Consider the following 13893-nt stretch of genomic DNA (forward strand, 5'->3'; position numbering starts at 1 on the left):
CTGACCCAGGAATCTAACCAGAGTCTCCTGCATTGCAGGTGGATTCTTTACCAGCTGAGCTACCAGGGAAGCCCAATATATAACAATTAGACATCCTTATTCTGGGCTTGCCCATGGCTTACAAGTCCTCCTGGTAGGGAGCCATTGATTAAAACCAGCCGCCCTGGCCAGGCACAATGATAACGATTTGCATGGTTATCTCACAACAGGAGGTCTCATAAGGAACATGAGGCAGGTGCTGAAACCAACTGGGAGAATTCGGGAGTGAGGGAAGGCAAAAGGAGGAGGGAGGAGAGGATGTGCCCTGCCAACCTCCCAGAAGCCCTAGCACTGGAATCCATCTTGGTTGAGAGTTGCTTGAGCCCCCAGGAAGGACCCAGAGTCAACTACAGGCCAAGCACAATGACTGGCCAGAGTCAGCCCTGAAACTAACCCCATCACCATAAAACCCGAGACTGTGAACCACGTGGCAAAGCCATTCTCCTGGGTTTCCCTTACCTTGCTGCTCTCTGCCTGGGCACCCCTCTCCAATAAAGTGTCTTGCTTTGTCAAGACTTGCGTCTCCTCAAACAATTCATTTCTGAGTGTTAGACAAGAGCCCACTCTAGAGCCCTGGGAGGGGTCCTCTTTCTTGTAATGCTGCCACAGAGCTTGGAACGAGCTGCATTTCATCCCTCACTCTCTCAACCAGACCCAAGCTTGCATAGAAACATAATGCCCATATCAAGACCATGGCGGCCAGCCAGCACACACAGACAGTTCTCCCACGTAGGTGTCATTCCTTTCACTTGAGGTCCATCTACTCTCACCTGCACATGCGAACTTCAATACCCAGCCCAAAGGTCAGTTCCTCTGTGACTCTCTCCCTGCTCCTCTCAGGCAGACTTCCTGCTCCCTCTTATATCCGCATCACCCAGGACGATACCCGCAATGAGACCTGTCACATAGCCTCCCAGTTCTTTCCTTCCGGCCTGCCCTCATGGCTGCACTGTGAGTAGGCATCAAGAGGAGGGATTGAATCTTAATCATCTTTGGGTCTCAAATGCCTTGGATCATGCCTTTCAAATATATGGTGGGCCTTCAATGAATGCCTTGGACTGAAGGTGGTGCTTCAATCAAACAACTGCATGTGTGTGCCTTCTAAGTCGTTTCAGTCATGTCCAGCTCTTTGCAACCCTACGGACCATAGCCAACTAGGCTCCTCTAACCCACCAGGCTTCTCTATCCTTGGGATTCTCCAGGCAAGAATACTGGAGTGGGCTGCCATGCCCTCCTCCAGGGGATCTTCCTGACCCAGGGACAGAACCCAGATCTCTTTTTGTTTTTTGTTTTTTAATTAATTAGTTTACTTTAATTGGAGGCTAACTACTTTACAATATTGTAGTGGTTTTGCCATACATTTACATGAATCAGCCATGGGTGTACATGTGTTCCCCATCCTGAACCCCTCTCCCACCTCCCTCCCCATCCCATCCCTCAGGGTCATCCCAGTGCACCAGCCCTGAGCGCCCTGTCTCATGCATTGAACCTGGACTGGCGATCTATTTCACATATGGTAATATACATGTTCCAATGCTATTCTTTCAAATCATCCCACCTTCACCTTCTCCCAGAGTCCGAAAGTCTGTTCTTTACATCTGTGTCTCTTTCACTGTCTTGCATATAGGGTCATCATTACCATCTTTCTAAATTCCATATATATGCGTTAATATACTGTACTGGTGTTTTTCTTTCTGACTTACCTCACTCTGTATAATAGGCTCCAGTTTCATCTACTTCATTAGAACTGATTCAAATGTATTCTTTTTAATGGATGAGTAATACTCCATTGTGTATATGTACCACAGCTTTCTTATCCATTCATCAGCCAATGGACATCTAGGTCTCTTCCATGTCCTAGCTATTGTAAACAGTGCTGTGATGAACACTGGGTTACACATATCTCAATTCTGAGAACCCAGATCTCTTCTGTCTCTCTTGCACTGGCAGACAGGTTCTTTACCACTAGCACCACCTGGGAAGCCCCCTCAGTCAAATGACTACTCAGTTCAATATCTTCACAAAACTTGCCTTTCGTCTCTTGACAATTCAGCCCCTGAGCCTGACACATGGGACACTCAGCCTCTTGGCCACAGTGGACTTCTGAGCATCTCTTACCCTTGGGGCTTTGCTTGCCCATCCCTTTTGCCTATGATGCCCCCTTCTCCTCTTTGCCTGTCAAAACCCTAGTCGTCCATCAAGACCCAACCCAAATGTTATCTTCCTTATGCAGCAGCAGGTGATGCCCACGGCTGCTGAGAAGCAAAGTGCTTTGTCTTTCTCAGGTCCTTTCTAAACTACTGCTCTGTACTTTAATGATGCATATTTGTAAAAAGGCACTTTGAGGACATGCATTTCTAGACTTTAGCAAGGGAGTGTGTGTGTGTGTGTGTTATAGTTGCTCAGTCGTGTCCGACCCTTTGTGACCCCATGGATTCTCCAGGCATGAATACTGGAGTGGGTTGCCATTCCCTTCTCCGGGGGATCTTCCCGACCCAGGGATCAAACCCTGGTCTCCTGCATTGCAGGCAGATTTTTTACCATCTGAGCCACCAGGGAAGCCCCTAGCAAGAGGGTAGGGGCTCAGAAAATATTGGACAGGATGGACTAGGGAATGTAGGACGTAAGCTTGCAAGTGAAAGAGACAGCAAACTCATCCTCAAGGAACCAGCAGGGCCCAGATTGCCTCCCCTGTCCTCTTTTTTCTCAGCAGGGACAAAATGAAAGCTAAGTAAGAACCACAAAATTTACCCTCTCTTCCTCCCCCAGCCAACACAGCTCAGCTTCCCTCTTGGAGAGGTGAAAGCCAGGTGTGACAGCCCAAGCTCCCTTTGCTCCACCCCCTCTCTCTCCCCCTAACACAGAGCAGAAATTCACCTCTGCCAGCGTTGCTTCCAAGCTCCCGCAGGACGAGACACACACGGGGTGCATGGCAGGCAGCCCTCAGCTCACCTCTGCAGGGGCAGTGCACACAGAAGCCTCTCTCCTCAGCATGAAGCGCCTCCACCTGGCACCCTGGGCCTCCCTGGTCCTCGGCCTGGCCTTCCTCTCCTTCCATCCGGTTTACTTGGCAGGTAGAACCGTGAGCTTTATTCTTGCCACACTGGGAAGAGTGAGGGAGGGTGGGGGAGAGAAGGAGGCAGGAGGAGGATTCCTTGGCTCGGGTTGGTCCTGCTCAAAGGAAAGAGGAAGCAGGGCTTTCTCATCTGAAGGATTAGGCTGGAGAGGGTAGGGTGGGATGCGGGTTTACCTAAGACCAGAGTAATCCAAGATGGGAGCTAGCACGAGTCCCTCCCATCAGAGACGGAAGGTGCACCTAAAACAGCATCTTTGGGCTGCTGTTTCTCAGTGGCACCTGCCCAGGGTAATTGTGTTGCAATTCTGTATTTTGTGGCTATCATCCTCCCTTTGCATGCCCTCCTCTCACCTAAGGACATCCGTCCATCCCTTAACCCCGGGCATCCTTTGCAACTTTCACCAAACCTCAACACACAAGGCTGCCGTATGCTGTTAAAACTTCCCCCATCTCACCCGGCTCAGGAGATGTTGGATTATCACCCCCACTTTCTCAGGGAGGCCGAGGGGGGTGTTAGGAAGCGCCCTCCCAGGCTGGGCTCTGCACATCAGGGACCTCGCTCCCATTCTCATGCTCCTGGCTTTTGCCTTTGGCTTTTGCCTTTGGCTTTGACCTGGTTCCTCAGGACAGCCTGCCCTGCTCCCTGGCAGATTCTCCCTCTCTCAAAGCCAACCCTCACGGTCCCCCATGCCAGGCAGCATCCATCTCTCTCCTCACAGTCTCTCCTCGGGAGGTTTAGAGGGTGGGCTCTCAAGCCTCTGAGCCTCATCTCTACTTTAGCTTCCACAACTGACTAGTTGTGTGATTTCAAGCAAATTCTTTACCCTCCCTGTGCTTCAGTTCACTCATATCTAATGTGGAGATAATCATAGTGCTTATATATAGAGTTGTTGTAAAGATGAAATAGGGTAACTGCACAAAAAGACCTTTGAATAAAATAGCATGTGGTAAACACTCCAACGGGGATTCCCTGGTGGATCAGACAGTAAAGAATTCGCCTGCAATGCAGGAGACCCAGGTTCAGTCCCTGGTTCGGGAAGATCCCCTGGAGGAGGGAATGGCAACCCACTCCAGTATTCTTGCCTGGAGAATTCCACAGACAGAGAAGCCTGGTGGGCTACAGTCCACGGGGTCAAAAAGAGTCAGACCTGACTGAATGACTAACACTTTCACTTCATTTCAAACACTCAACAAAGGTTAGCATGCTCCTTTTACTTTTTCCAATATCACCCCTCTCCGAGTAAGAGTGTTTTCTGTTTATCCTGGAGGTGCCTTGCTTATGAGAAGGCCTCAAACACTTGACCCATTTCACTGCACTGAACAGCTAGATCCTTCCAGCAGCCTTTACTTTGGAAGTGACTCCAAATGGAAACGTCCCTGGCTGGCTTTGCTTATGAGGGAGGTGGGTGATGTTTCTGTTCTTCAGAATTTATACTAGGTTATTTGATTTGAACCATATAAAATGTCTGATATTGAATAATTCTGGACCTATAGAAATGGCGATTTTATACGGGTTAACCTACCACTGGTGTTTCAATAACTTGATTTTTTTCCACATACCAGTTCTAGACCAGGACCACTTCCCTACTAAGGTAGAGGGGAGATGAAAGTCAGGGTCAAGGAAGTTATTCAGGTAACAAGGGAAATTAAAACATGGAGGAATCAATTTTTCCAAAGCAAATAAAAACCAAGCTCTGAGGCATTTAGCTGTAAATAATTTACAGTAGCAATCAGATTGCATCAAGCTAGTTACTATATTTTAGCAGGACACTGGAGCGGCTGGGGAGGGGGTAGTGTAAAATTAGTCTGAGCAGAAATTTCATGGCTTTGGCTAATCAAGAAGTCTCCTCCCAAGTTATTTTGCTATGTGACAGCAAATACCTTTGAAGGACATGCTAACCTAGAGTCAGTGGGGCCTGGAGATTTTCCAAACTTTTTTCTGTCATTGCCAAAGAAGCAGATTGAGCAGCCATACAATTTCCAGAAAGATTCTTTCAAATGCTCTCTTGGTCTTGCTCTACCTAGATCAGCACTGTCTAACAGAACTTTTTTTTAACTTTTTATTTTATATTGGAGTATAGCTGATTAATAATGTTGTAATAGTTTCAGGGGGATAGCAAAGAAACTAGGCCATATGTGTACATGTATCCATCCTGCCCCAAACTCCCCTTCCATCCAGGCTGCCACAGGACACTGAGCAGAGTTCCCTATGCTACACAGTAGGTCCTTATTGGCCATCCATTTTAAATATAGCAGTGTGTACGTGTAGATCCCCAACTCCCTAACTATCCCTTCCCCCACATCCTTGCCCCCTAGAAACCATGAGTTTGTTCTCTGAGTCTGTGAGTTTGTTTCTAACAGAACTTTTTTGATTGTGGAAAGGTTCCATGTCTGTGCTATCTTTCTAACATGGCAGCCACCAGCCACATGATTGAGCACTTTGCAAGCGGCTAGTATGGAGAAGGCAATGGCACCCCACTCCTGTACTCTTGCCTGGAAAACCCCATGGATGGAGGAGCCTGGTGGGCTACAGTCCATGAGGTCACTAAGAGTCAGACACAACTGAGCGAATTCACTTTCACTTCCACTTTTCACTTTCATGCATTGGAGAAGGAAATGGCAACCCACTCCAGTGTTCTGGCCTGGAGAATCCCAGGGACAGGGGAGCGTGGTGGGCTGCCATCTATGGGGTCGCACAGAGTCGGACACAACTGAAGCGACTTAGCACCAGCAGCAGTATGACCAAGTAGCTGAAGTTTTCATTTAATTTCATTTTAATAAACTTAAACAGCCACTCTGGTTTGTGGCCACCATATTGGACACAGTGGACCCAGATTGCCTATCTTCTTATTCTCAGTGATGGGAGGGAACACAGCCCATGGTTTCTCTCCCTTGGGGATCCTTATGTTCATCTCTGTAATCCCTCCCCACTCCCCAGACTCTGATATTTTCTGCTAAAGTGCCTTTTTATCATTGTGTGCCTTGTTTATTAATCAAGGGCTGTATAATTCTAAGTGCTGTATACGCTAGAAACCTCTCAACTTGCTTGTTGGGTGTTTAGTTTTTCACACGCTTTTTCCGAATACTAACATCATAATCATTAGAAATAAAGAATCAAGGTCAGACTTCGATGTTGTTTAGCTCAAGTTTTTGAAGGAAACTGAAGCTAGTTATGAAAAAACATGGCAGATTTTTAAGTGACTGTGTTAGTATATGCTAGGGAAAAAAAAAAACGCTTCTTAGATGTACTTATCTGCATAGAAAGCAGCTTAAACAGAGGCCCTTGGTGACAGAAGGGTGATGAGATATAAAGATAAAAGCATCTCAATGGGAATAGGAAGTGGTTGGAAAAGGGGAGTGTGTGAGTTTGCTGCCCAACAAAATACCACAGCCTGGGTGGCTGAAACCACCAAAGCCTCTTTTCTCACAGATCTGGAGGCTCCAGATCTGTGTCACCAGCTGTGTTTACTCCCGAGGCCTCTCTCCTCTGCTTGCAGATTGCCCCACTCTGCACTGGGTCTTCATATCGTCTTTTCCCTATGAGTTCCCATCCCCGGTCCCTCTTCCTCCTCTCACAAGGACACCAGTCACACTGGACTGACTTAACCATTTCACCTTAATTGCCTCTTTTAAAGCCCTATTTCCATAACAAAGCACTACCGCATTTGGGGGACATAGTTCAGGCTATAACAGAACTTTGCTGCATGAAATCTCAACATACCTCTACTGGAACTTCTATAATACTGTCATAATACTCACTACTGATTCACAACAAAAACTGCCAACTCCATGCCTGAGAATGGCTTTTCCTACTGCCTGAGATTGTCATTTGTCCTTTCTTTCAGAAGCAAGCAGCGGCAGCAACTCAACCTTGACCGTCCACCATCCAGAGAATCTTGAGACCCTGGAGCAGTGCCCCAGTAAGCTTCTCCTGGCAATTGCCCTAGCCCAGGGCTCATCAGGGAGGGACACTTAAGCCTCCTGCTTTCTGTTCATTGGCATTGAGTGGCTGAGCGCCTGCCTGGCCCTCTCGCACCCCAGTGTGGTTTGTTCACGGCCCCAGAACCATCTGCAGGGCACGTCTACAAAGCTGTCTTGGCCATGGTCCCCATGTAAGCTCACACTCTTTGGTGCAGTTGGCTTTAATGGCCCATCCTCAGGACAGCAGCAGTCACCCCCTGACTTCGAATGCTTATAGAAGTTTGGGAGTGGAAACATCCTAAACATGAGCCATTCCAATTCCTGCCCAATGCAGGAGCTTCATTCTGGTACCTGTCGCATTTTTCTGTTCGTCTTTCACTTGAAGACTTGTAGTGGTAAGGAGCCTAGTGCTTCATAAAACAACCACTGTGGTGCGTGTCTAATTAATAGGAAGTTTGCTTTATTCTAAGTTTGGCTCCTTGATTCTGCCCCCATTGAATGACCACATGTGCTTACTTCTGGGCACTAACAAAGGAGAGTAACAGGCAGCAATATGTAGAGGCTACAAACATGGCTTTGGACTCCTACAAACGTGGGTTTGCGTTCTAGTTCTGCCATCTCGTGCCCCTGGGCAGGTGATAGCTGCAGTTCCTGCATGTCAAACAGGAGGAATAACTGTGCCTATCTGCTTCGTGAGGAATAAAGGGAACGTGTGTAGAGCTCTTAGCACAGTGCAGGGCGTGCCTTAGTAAATGGTGCTATCCTGTTATTACTGCTCTTAATGTTATGAATATCAGAGAATAGCCTGGGGGGAAGGGAGGCTGGGGTGACACTGTCCTTCTTGCCCTCTCTTCCCCGCCAGACGCTGACTTCTGCCCACAAGCAGCCCGGTGTTGCCACACGGGAGTAGATGAATACGGCTGGATCGCGGCGGCTGTTGGGTGGAGTCTCTTGTTTCTCACCCTCATCCTGCTCTGTGTGGACAAACTGATGAAGCTCACTCCAGATGAGCCCAAGGACTTGCAAGCCTGAGACTTAGAATCCTAGGCCCAAGAATGTCAATCACCAAGTTGTGGGTAAGAGCAGGAGGGGAGAGCGCTGATGTGGTTTCCAATATTTCAAAGTCCGTTCACCCCTTTTTGTTTGTTTGGAGTTTTTTTGTTTTGTTTTTTGGCCATACTGGGTGGCTGGTGGAATCTTAGTTCCCTGACCAGGGATCAAGCCCGGGCCTTGGCAGTGAAAGCTCGGCATCCTAACCACTGACAACAAGGCTTTTGGGGAAGTCCCAAAGCCTTGTTACCCTCATAACCTTCAGTTACTTTTAAAGGAAAGGAGACAGGGATCCAAGTAAGACAAGACCAGTGCTGCCAACACACCCAATTTCAAAATGTACTTGGGTCCTTTATAATCTGACATCTCCCTGATTGACTCCTCTGCTTGTATTTTTGTGTGGGGAGAGGGGAATTGCTTGTATTTTGACCATGGTTTTCTTCTGCGTTCCAGGTATGTGATACACAAGAAACATAAACTTCAGTCTTATAGTCACCCCATTCAAAACAAAACTCAGAACCTTCTCACCAAAAACAAGTGGTTGTGTTTTATCCCTTATTTCAGTCAAGGGCATCACTGCCATTTCAAAATGTGAGAACCACCTTGGCAGCTTCCTTAGCCCCACGTCCAATGCTTCCTGGGCTCTTGTTCTTCCTTTGGCATGTCCTCATGTCGAGCCTGCCCACCACGTCCTCATGTCGAGCCTGTCCATTCTCCTTGCCAGCACCCTAGGTCTGGCCCTCATTACCCCATCCCACCACCACGTCAGGAATACTTCAGTTTGTTCTCACTGCCTTCAGGATCTGCCTCCCACCCCCTAGCTTGTCCCTCCCCTCATCCCAACATCTTCCACTTCTTTGCTGCCCTTCCCTCTGCAGGGGTGGCTGTCTTCCACCTCCACCCCCAGAACGAAGGCCATTCCTCAAAGTGCAGCTCCAGTGCTTGCTCTGCCTTCAAGCTTCTAGGCTTGTCTTCTGGGGACCAGGAGCTGGTGGTCTTCGGGCACTTGTGTGGTGCCCTGAGCACAGTCACTGTGAACAGCAGGCCTCTTCACAATCAGCTTGTACTTCCTCATGCTCCAGGGGTATAAAAAGCTCTTCTTAATGTTTGTCCAATGAATGAATGAATGAATGAATAAACAAATGAGTTTCTGGCCTAAATAAATTTTCTGATCGTCGCTCTGCATCCAGAACCTCCATTTTTCTGGAGCTGGTTGACCAAACTGACCTCTGGAGGAGCCATTTGGCTCTGGCCAGCTTAGGGACAATCACTTAGGGCCCAGATGTCAGCATCACTGTGAACTCTTTCAGTGGGAGTCAGGAGGAGAGATGGGTGGGGTCATCAGAAGAAAGAAAGTGACTCTTTAATAAAACACATTTGCCCTTCGACAGCAAATATGTGTTTAGATTGGATAAACTCTAAATAATCATAATACAAAAAGGAAAAGTGAGAGGCCTCTGAAATGGGAAGAAATATTTTCAAATGATTCAAAGCCACCCTACTCCTCTTTCAGAAAGTCTGAATAAATTTCCTCGAACTGAAGGGATTGCCCAGCACAGTTTGCTCTCTTCTGAAGATCCAGATCGTATCAGAATCTTAGTTGTTTAATCAGTGAAACAGGATGGATTTATTATTTCAGAGTGTTGATCATATGGACACAAGTATCTATAAATGCCCGAGCTACATCATGGACGTACACATGGGTGGTGCTTCACTTTTTTAGAAATTCAAGGAGTCTCCACCATACATGATGGTTTAATTCTTTCAAGATGAAAAGATTCAGTGTGAAACTAACTTTGCTTTCATATCTGCAAATATTTTTAAAATAAATCAGTGTGCAATAATGAAAGAGCACTGTCTCAAAAAGAAAAAAGAAAGAAGGGAGATTAAGATTTATTTCTGGCAAACATGAACAGAATTGACTCACGCTGCCTTGCTGAGGATCAACCTTCTAATTGGAGAATGTAAGAACTGGACCAAACATGTATATGCAAACCGGATTACAAAAGCTCAGGAAGCTATTTGAGGTTCTGCGTGTAAGTGGGTGGGTGGGAGGCTCTTCCTTGCAACCAGAGCAGCGGGGCTCTCATCTCTTTCATGCACGTGTGGACCTCAGTGGCCAGACTGCATTTGCTGCTTCAAAGAGGGGAGAGTCAGAGCACCAGTTGGCGTCTGAGACGAGTAGACGCTTAGCCTACACTGAAAAGAATGACATGTAGTTGCTGCCACTGTCTCAGTGAAATGCAGGCATTCTGTGACTTGCTTTTCTTTCACAAAAGGAAGGCTAAAGTGAAGTCGCTCAGTCGTGTCCGACTCTTTGCGACCCCATGGACTGTAGCCTACCAGGCTCCTCTGTCCATGGGATTTTCCAGGCAATAGTACTGGAGTGGATTGCCATTTCCTTCTCCAGGAAGGAAGGCTAGATCAGATCCAAACAATCACTCTTTTCTTTGAGACTGGAAAGAAAGATGGTTATATCATCTGGCGGTTATGTGACCCAGATGCTAACTCTCAGATCTACCTTCAACATGGAGTGTCTTTATTCTAGAAAAGCAAAGACTTGTCAGGAAATTTTAAAGGAACACCTGAGAGGGAAAACCAGGGATTGATGTCCATCTAAGAATTTCCTGTGACAACCAGCAGGACCTGCCTCACAGTAGATGTACTTTTCATTTAAAAAACTTTGTCCTTAGGGATCAGTGTGGTCCTCAGCACCACTACAGACTGTGTAACACAGGGCATATCCAGTTTGGGGCATTTCTATATCAATATCCTATGCAAAAATAGAATCTTTAAACATTAAGGTGTGCACAATTATCTGACTTTTTAAATCTATTCCTTTTTAGATGCATGATACCCAAAGATAAATAAACCAAATATATGATTTTTCTATTTAAAATGAAACACTATGCCATGCAAGATTAATAAAAAACAAGTCTTAGGGTAACTTAGGCCTCTTTTCCACAAAAATATATGAAAGCATATTTTTAAACTTAAATAACAGTCTAAAAATGTTTTTGATGAAGAATGCATCTTTCTGTCAGAGTCCTGACTTCCGTGTTGAAGTCACATATGGACATACACTGACATTCCTGGGTCTTCGTCAGTGTATGTCAGGAGGGCCGTGCAGACAACCTCTCCCTGGGTCTACAACCAACCTTACCTGACGCAGTCCATCCTCTGTACTTCTTTCCAGAGTGATCTGTCTAATCCATGAATAAGGAATTGAGTCACTCATCTGCCTAAAATCCTCCAGTGACTACCCACACCACATTTCTACCTGACCCATAGGATCTTCTCTAGCTTTTTCTCTTCTGTATCCTTCACACACACCCAGTTATGAATTATTTCAGCTCTCTCTCTATCCTGCAAGCCTTCACTCTTGTTCACACAGTCTGAAACATACCCTTCCCAAGAGGCAGATTTGCCATGAACCAAGAGAAGCTTTGTCACCCTGCTGATTTAACTCATATGTAGAGTGCATTATATGAAATGCCAGGCTGTAATCAAGGTGGCCAGGAGAAATATCAACAACCTCAGATATGCAGATAACACTGCTCTAATGGCAGAAAGCAGAGAGGAACTAAAGAGCCTCTTGATGAGAGTGAAAGAGGAGAGTGAAAAAGCTGGCTTAAGACTCAACATTCAAAAAATTAAGAACATGGCATCTGGTCCCATCACTTCATGGCAAATAGATGGGGGAAAAGTGCAAACAGTGACACTTTTTTTCTTTTCTTGGGCTCCAAAATCACTGTGGACAGTGACTACAGCCACAAAATTAAAAGATGCTTGCTCCTTGGAAGAAAAACTATGACAAGCCTAGACAGCCTATTAAAAAGCAGAGATATCATTTCGCTGACAAAGGTCCGTCTAGTTAAAGCTATGGTTTTTCCAGTAGTCATGGGTAGATGTGAAAGTTGGACCATTATGGAGGCTGAGCACCAAAGAACTGATGCTTTTGAACTATGGTGCTAGAGAAGACTTTTGAGAGTCCCTTGGACAGCAAGAAGATCAAACCAGTCAATTTTAAAGGAAATCAAACTGCTGAAGCTGAAACTCCAATATTTTGGCCACCTGATGTGAAGAGCCGACTCATTGGAAAAGACTCTGATGCTGGGAAAGATGGAGGGCAAGAGGAGAAGGGGGCGGCAGAGGATGAGATGGTTGGATGGCATCACTGACTCAATGAGCATGAGTTTGAGCAAACTGCAGGAGATAGTGAAGGACAGGAAAGGCTGGTGTGCTGCAGTTCACGGGGTCACAAAGAGTTGAACACAACTTAGCAATTGAACAACAACAAAAGCTTTAATTTCTGGTCCTCTTTCTTGTTTGCCCCTCTCCAAGACCATCTATCTAGTTTTGTATTTCTTATTTTGTATCTTTTTTTAGAAGTTCAGTTCAGTCGCTCAGTCGTGTCCAACTCTTTGCGACCCCATGAATTGCAGCACGCCAGGCCTCCCTGTCCATCACCAACTCCCGGAGTTCACTCAGACTTATGTCCATCAAGTCAGTGATGCCATCCAGCCATCTCATCCTCTGTCGTCCCTTTTCCTCCTGCCCCCAATCCCTCCCAGCATCAGAGTCTTTTCCAATGAGTCAACTCTTCACATGAGGTGGCCAAAGTACTGGAGCTTCAGCTTTAGCATCATTCCTTCCAAAGAAATCCCAGGGTTGATCTCCTTCAGAATGGACTGGCTGGATCTCCTTGCAGTCCATGGGACTCTCAAGAGTCTTCTGCAACACCACAGTTCAAAAGCATCAATTCTTCGGCGCTCAGCCTTCTTCACAGTCCAACTCTCACATCTATACATGACCACAGGAAAAACCATAGCTTTGACTAGACAGACCTTAGTTGGCAAAGTAATATCTCTGCTTTTGAATATGCTATCTAGGTTGGTCATAACTTTCCTTTCAAGGAGTAAGTGTCTTTTAATTTCATGGCTGCATCACCATCTGCTGTGATGAGGGCACTCTAATTATGTACATTTCAGGTCTCATAAACCGGTACCTGCTCTTGCTCTTCCCTCCCTTCTCCCTCTGCTGATTGGATTCATTGGGTTTATCGGGATTGGTCTTCCAAATCAAGTTATCCTCTCCTCTCTCAACACACACACATATACACACACATATACATGCACACATGTATAACCTCCCTCAGTGGCCTGTGCTCACCTCCAGGGTAGCACTGTGACAAAGACTTTCTCTCCCCTTAAGGGAGAAAAGGGAACCTTCCCACACTTGGTGGGAATGTAAATTGGTACAGCCACTATGAAGAACAGTATGGAGATTTCTTTAAAAACTAGTAATAAAACTGCCATATGACACAGCAATCCCATTACTGGGCACATACCCTGAGAAAACCACAATTTTAAAAGACACATATAACCCAGTGTTCACCACAGCACTATTTACAATAGCCAGGACATGGAAGCAACCTAGATGTCCATCAACAGCTGAATGAATAAAGAAGCTGTGATACACATATACAATGGAATATTACTCAGCCATAAAAAGGAACAAATTTGAGTCAACTCTAGTGAGGGGAATGAACTTAGAGTCCGTCATACAGAAAGTCGAGTCACAAAGAGAAAAACAAATATCATATATTAATGCATATATATGGAATCTAGGAAAATGGTACTGGTTAATCTATTTGTAGGGCGGCAATAGAGAGACAAAAAGACATGGAGAACAGACTTGCAGAGACACTGGGGATGTCGGACAAATTGAGAGAGCAGCATTGAAACATATACGCTACAATATGTAAAACAGATAGCCAGTGGGGACTCGCTGTATGATGCAGGGAG

The 13893-nt window shown here is 46.1% G+C and overlaps 1 protein-coding gene across 1 annotated transcript; it reads left to right on the forward strand.

Moving 5' to 3' along the window:
- The first annotated feature begins 2968 nt into the window (after positions 1-2968).
- TMEM213 (transmembrane protein 213) lies at positions 2969-8068 on the forward strand. The gene is made up of 3 exons (XM_052639243.1): positions 2969-3113; positions 6961-7035; positions 7899-8068. Exons 1-3 carry the CDS (start codon positions 2969-2971, stop codon positions 8066-8068), a joined length of 390 nt encoding a protein of 129 aa, XP_052495203.1.
- The last annotated feature ends 5825 nt before the right edge of the window (positions 8069-13893 follow it).

Source organism: Budorcas taxicolor, chromosome 4 (genome assembly GCF_023091745.1).
Source record: "Budorcas taxicolor isolate Tak-1 chromosome 4, Takin1.1, whole genome shotgun sequence".
Classification (NCBI taxonomy): Eukaryota; Metazoa; Chordata; class Mammalia; order Artiodactyla; family Bovidae; genus Budorcas; species Budorcas taxicolor.

Coding starts and splice junctions, on each gene's coding strand:
- TMEM213 (XM_052639243.1), top strand. CDS start 2,969: ATGGCAGGCAGCCCTCAGCTCACCTCTGCAGGGGCAGTGCACACAGAA. Junction 3,114..6,960: donor CCATCCGGTTTACTTGGCAG/GTAGAACCGTGA, acceptor CCTTTCTTTCAG/AAGCAAGCAGCGGCAGCAAC. Junction 7,036..7,898: donor GACCCTGGAGCAGTGCCCCA/GTAAGCTTCTCC, acceptor CTTCCCCGCCAG/ACGCTGACTTCTGCCCACAA.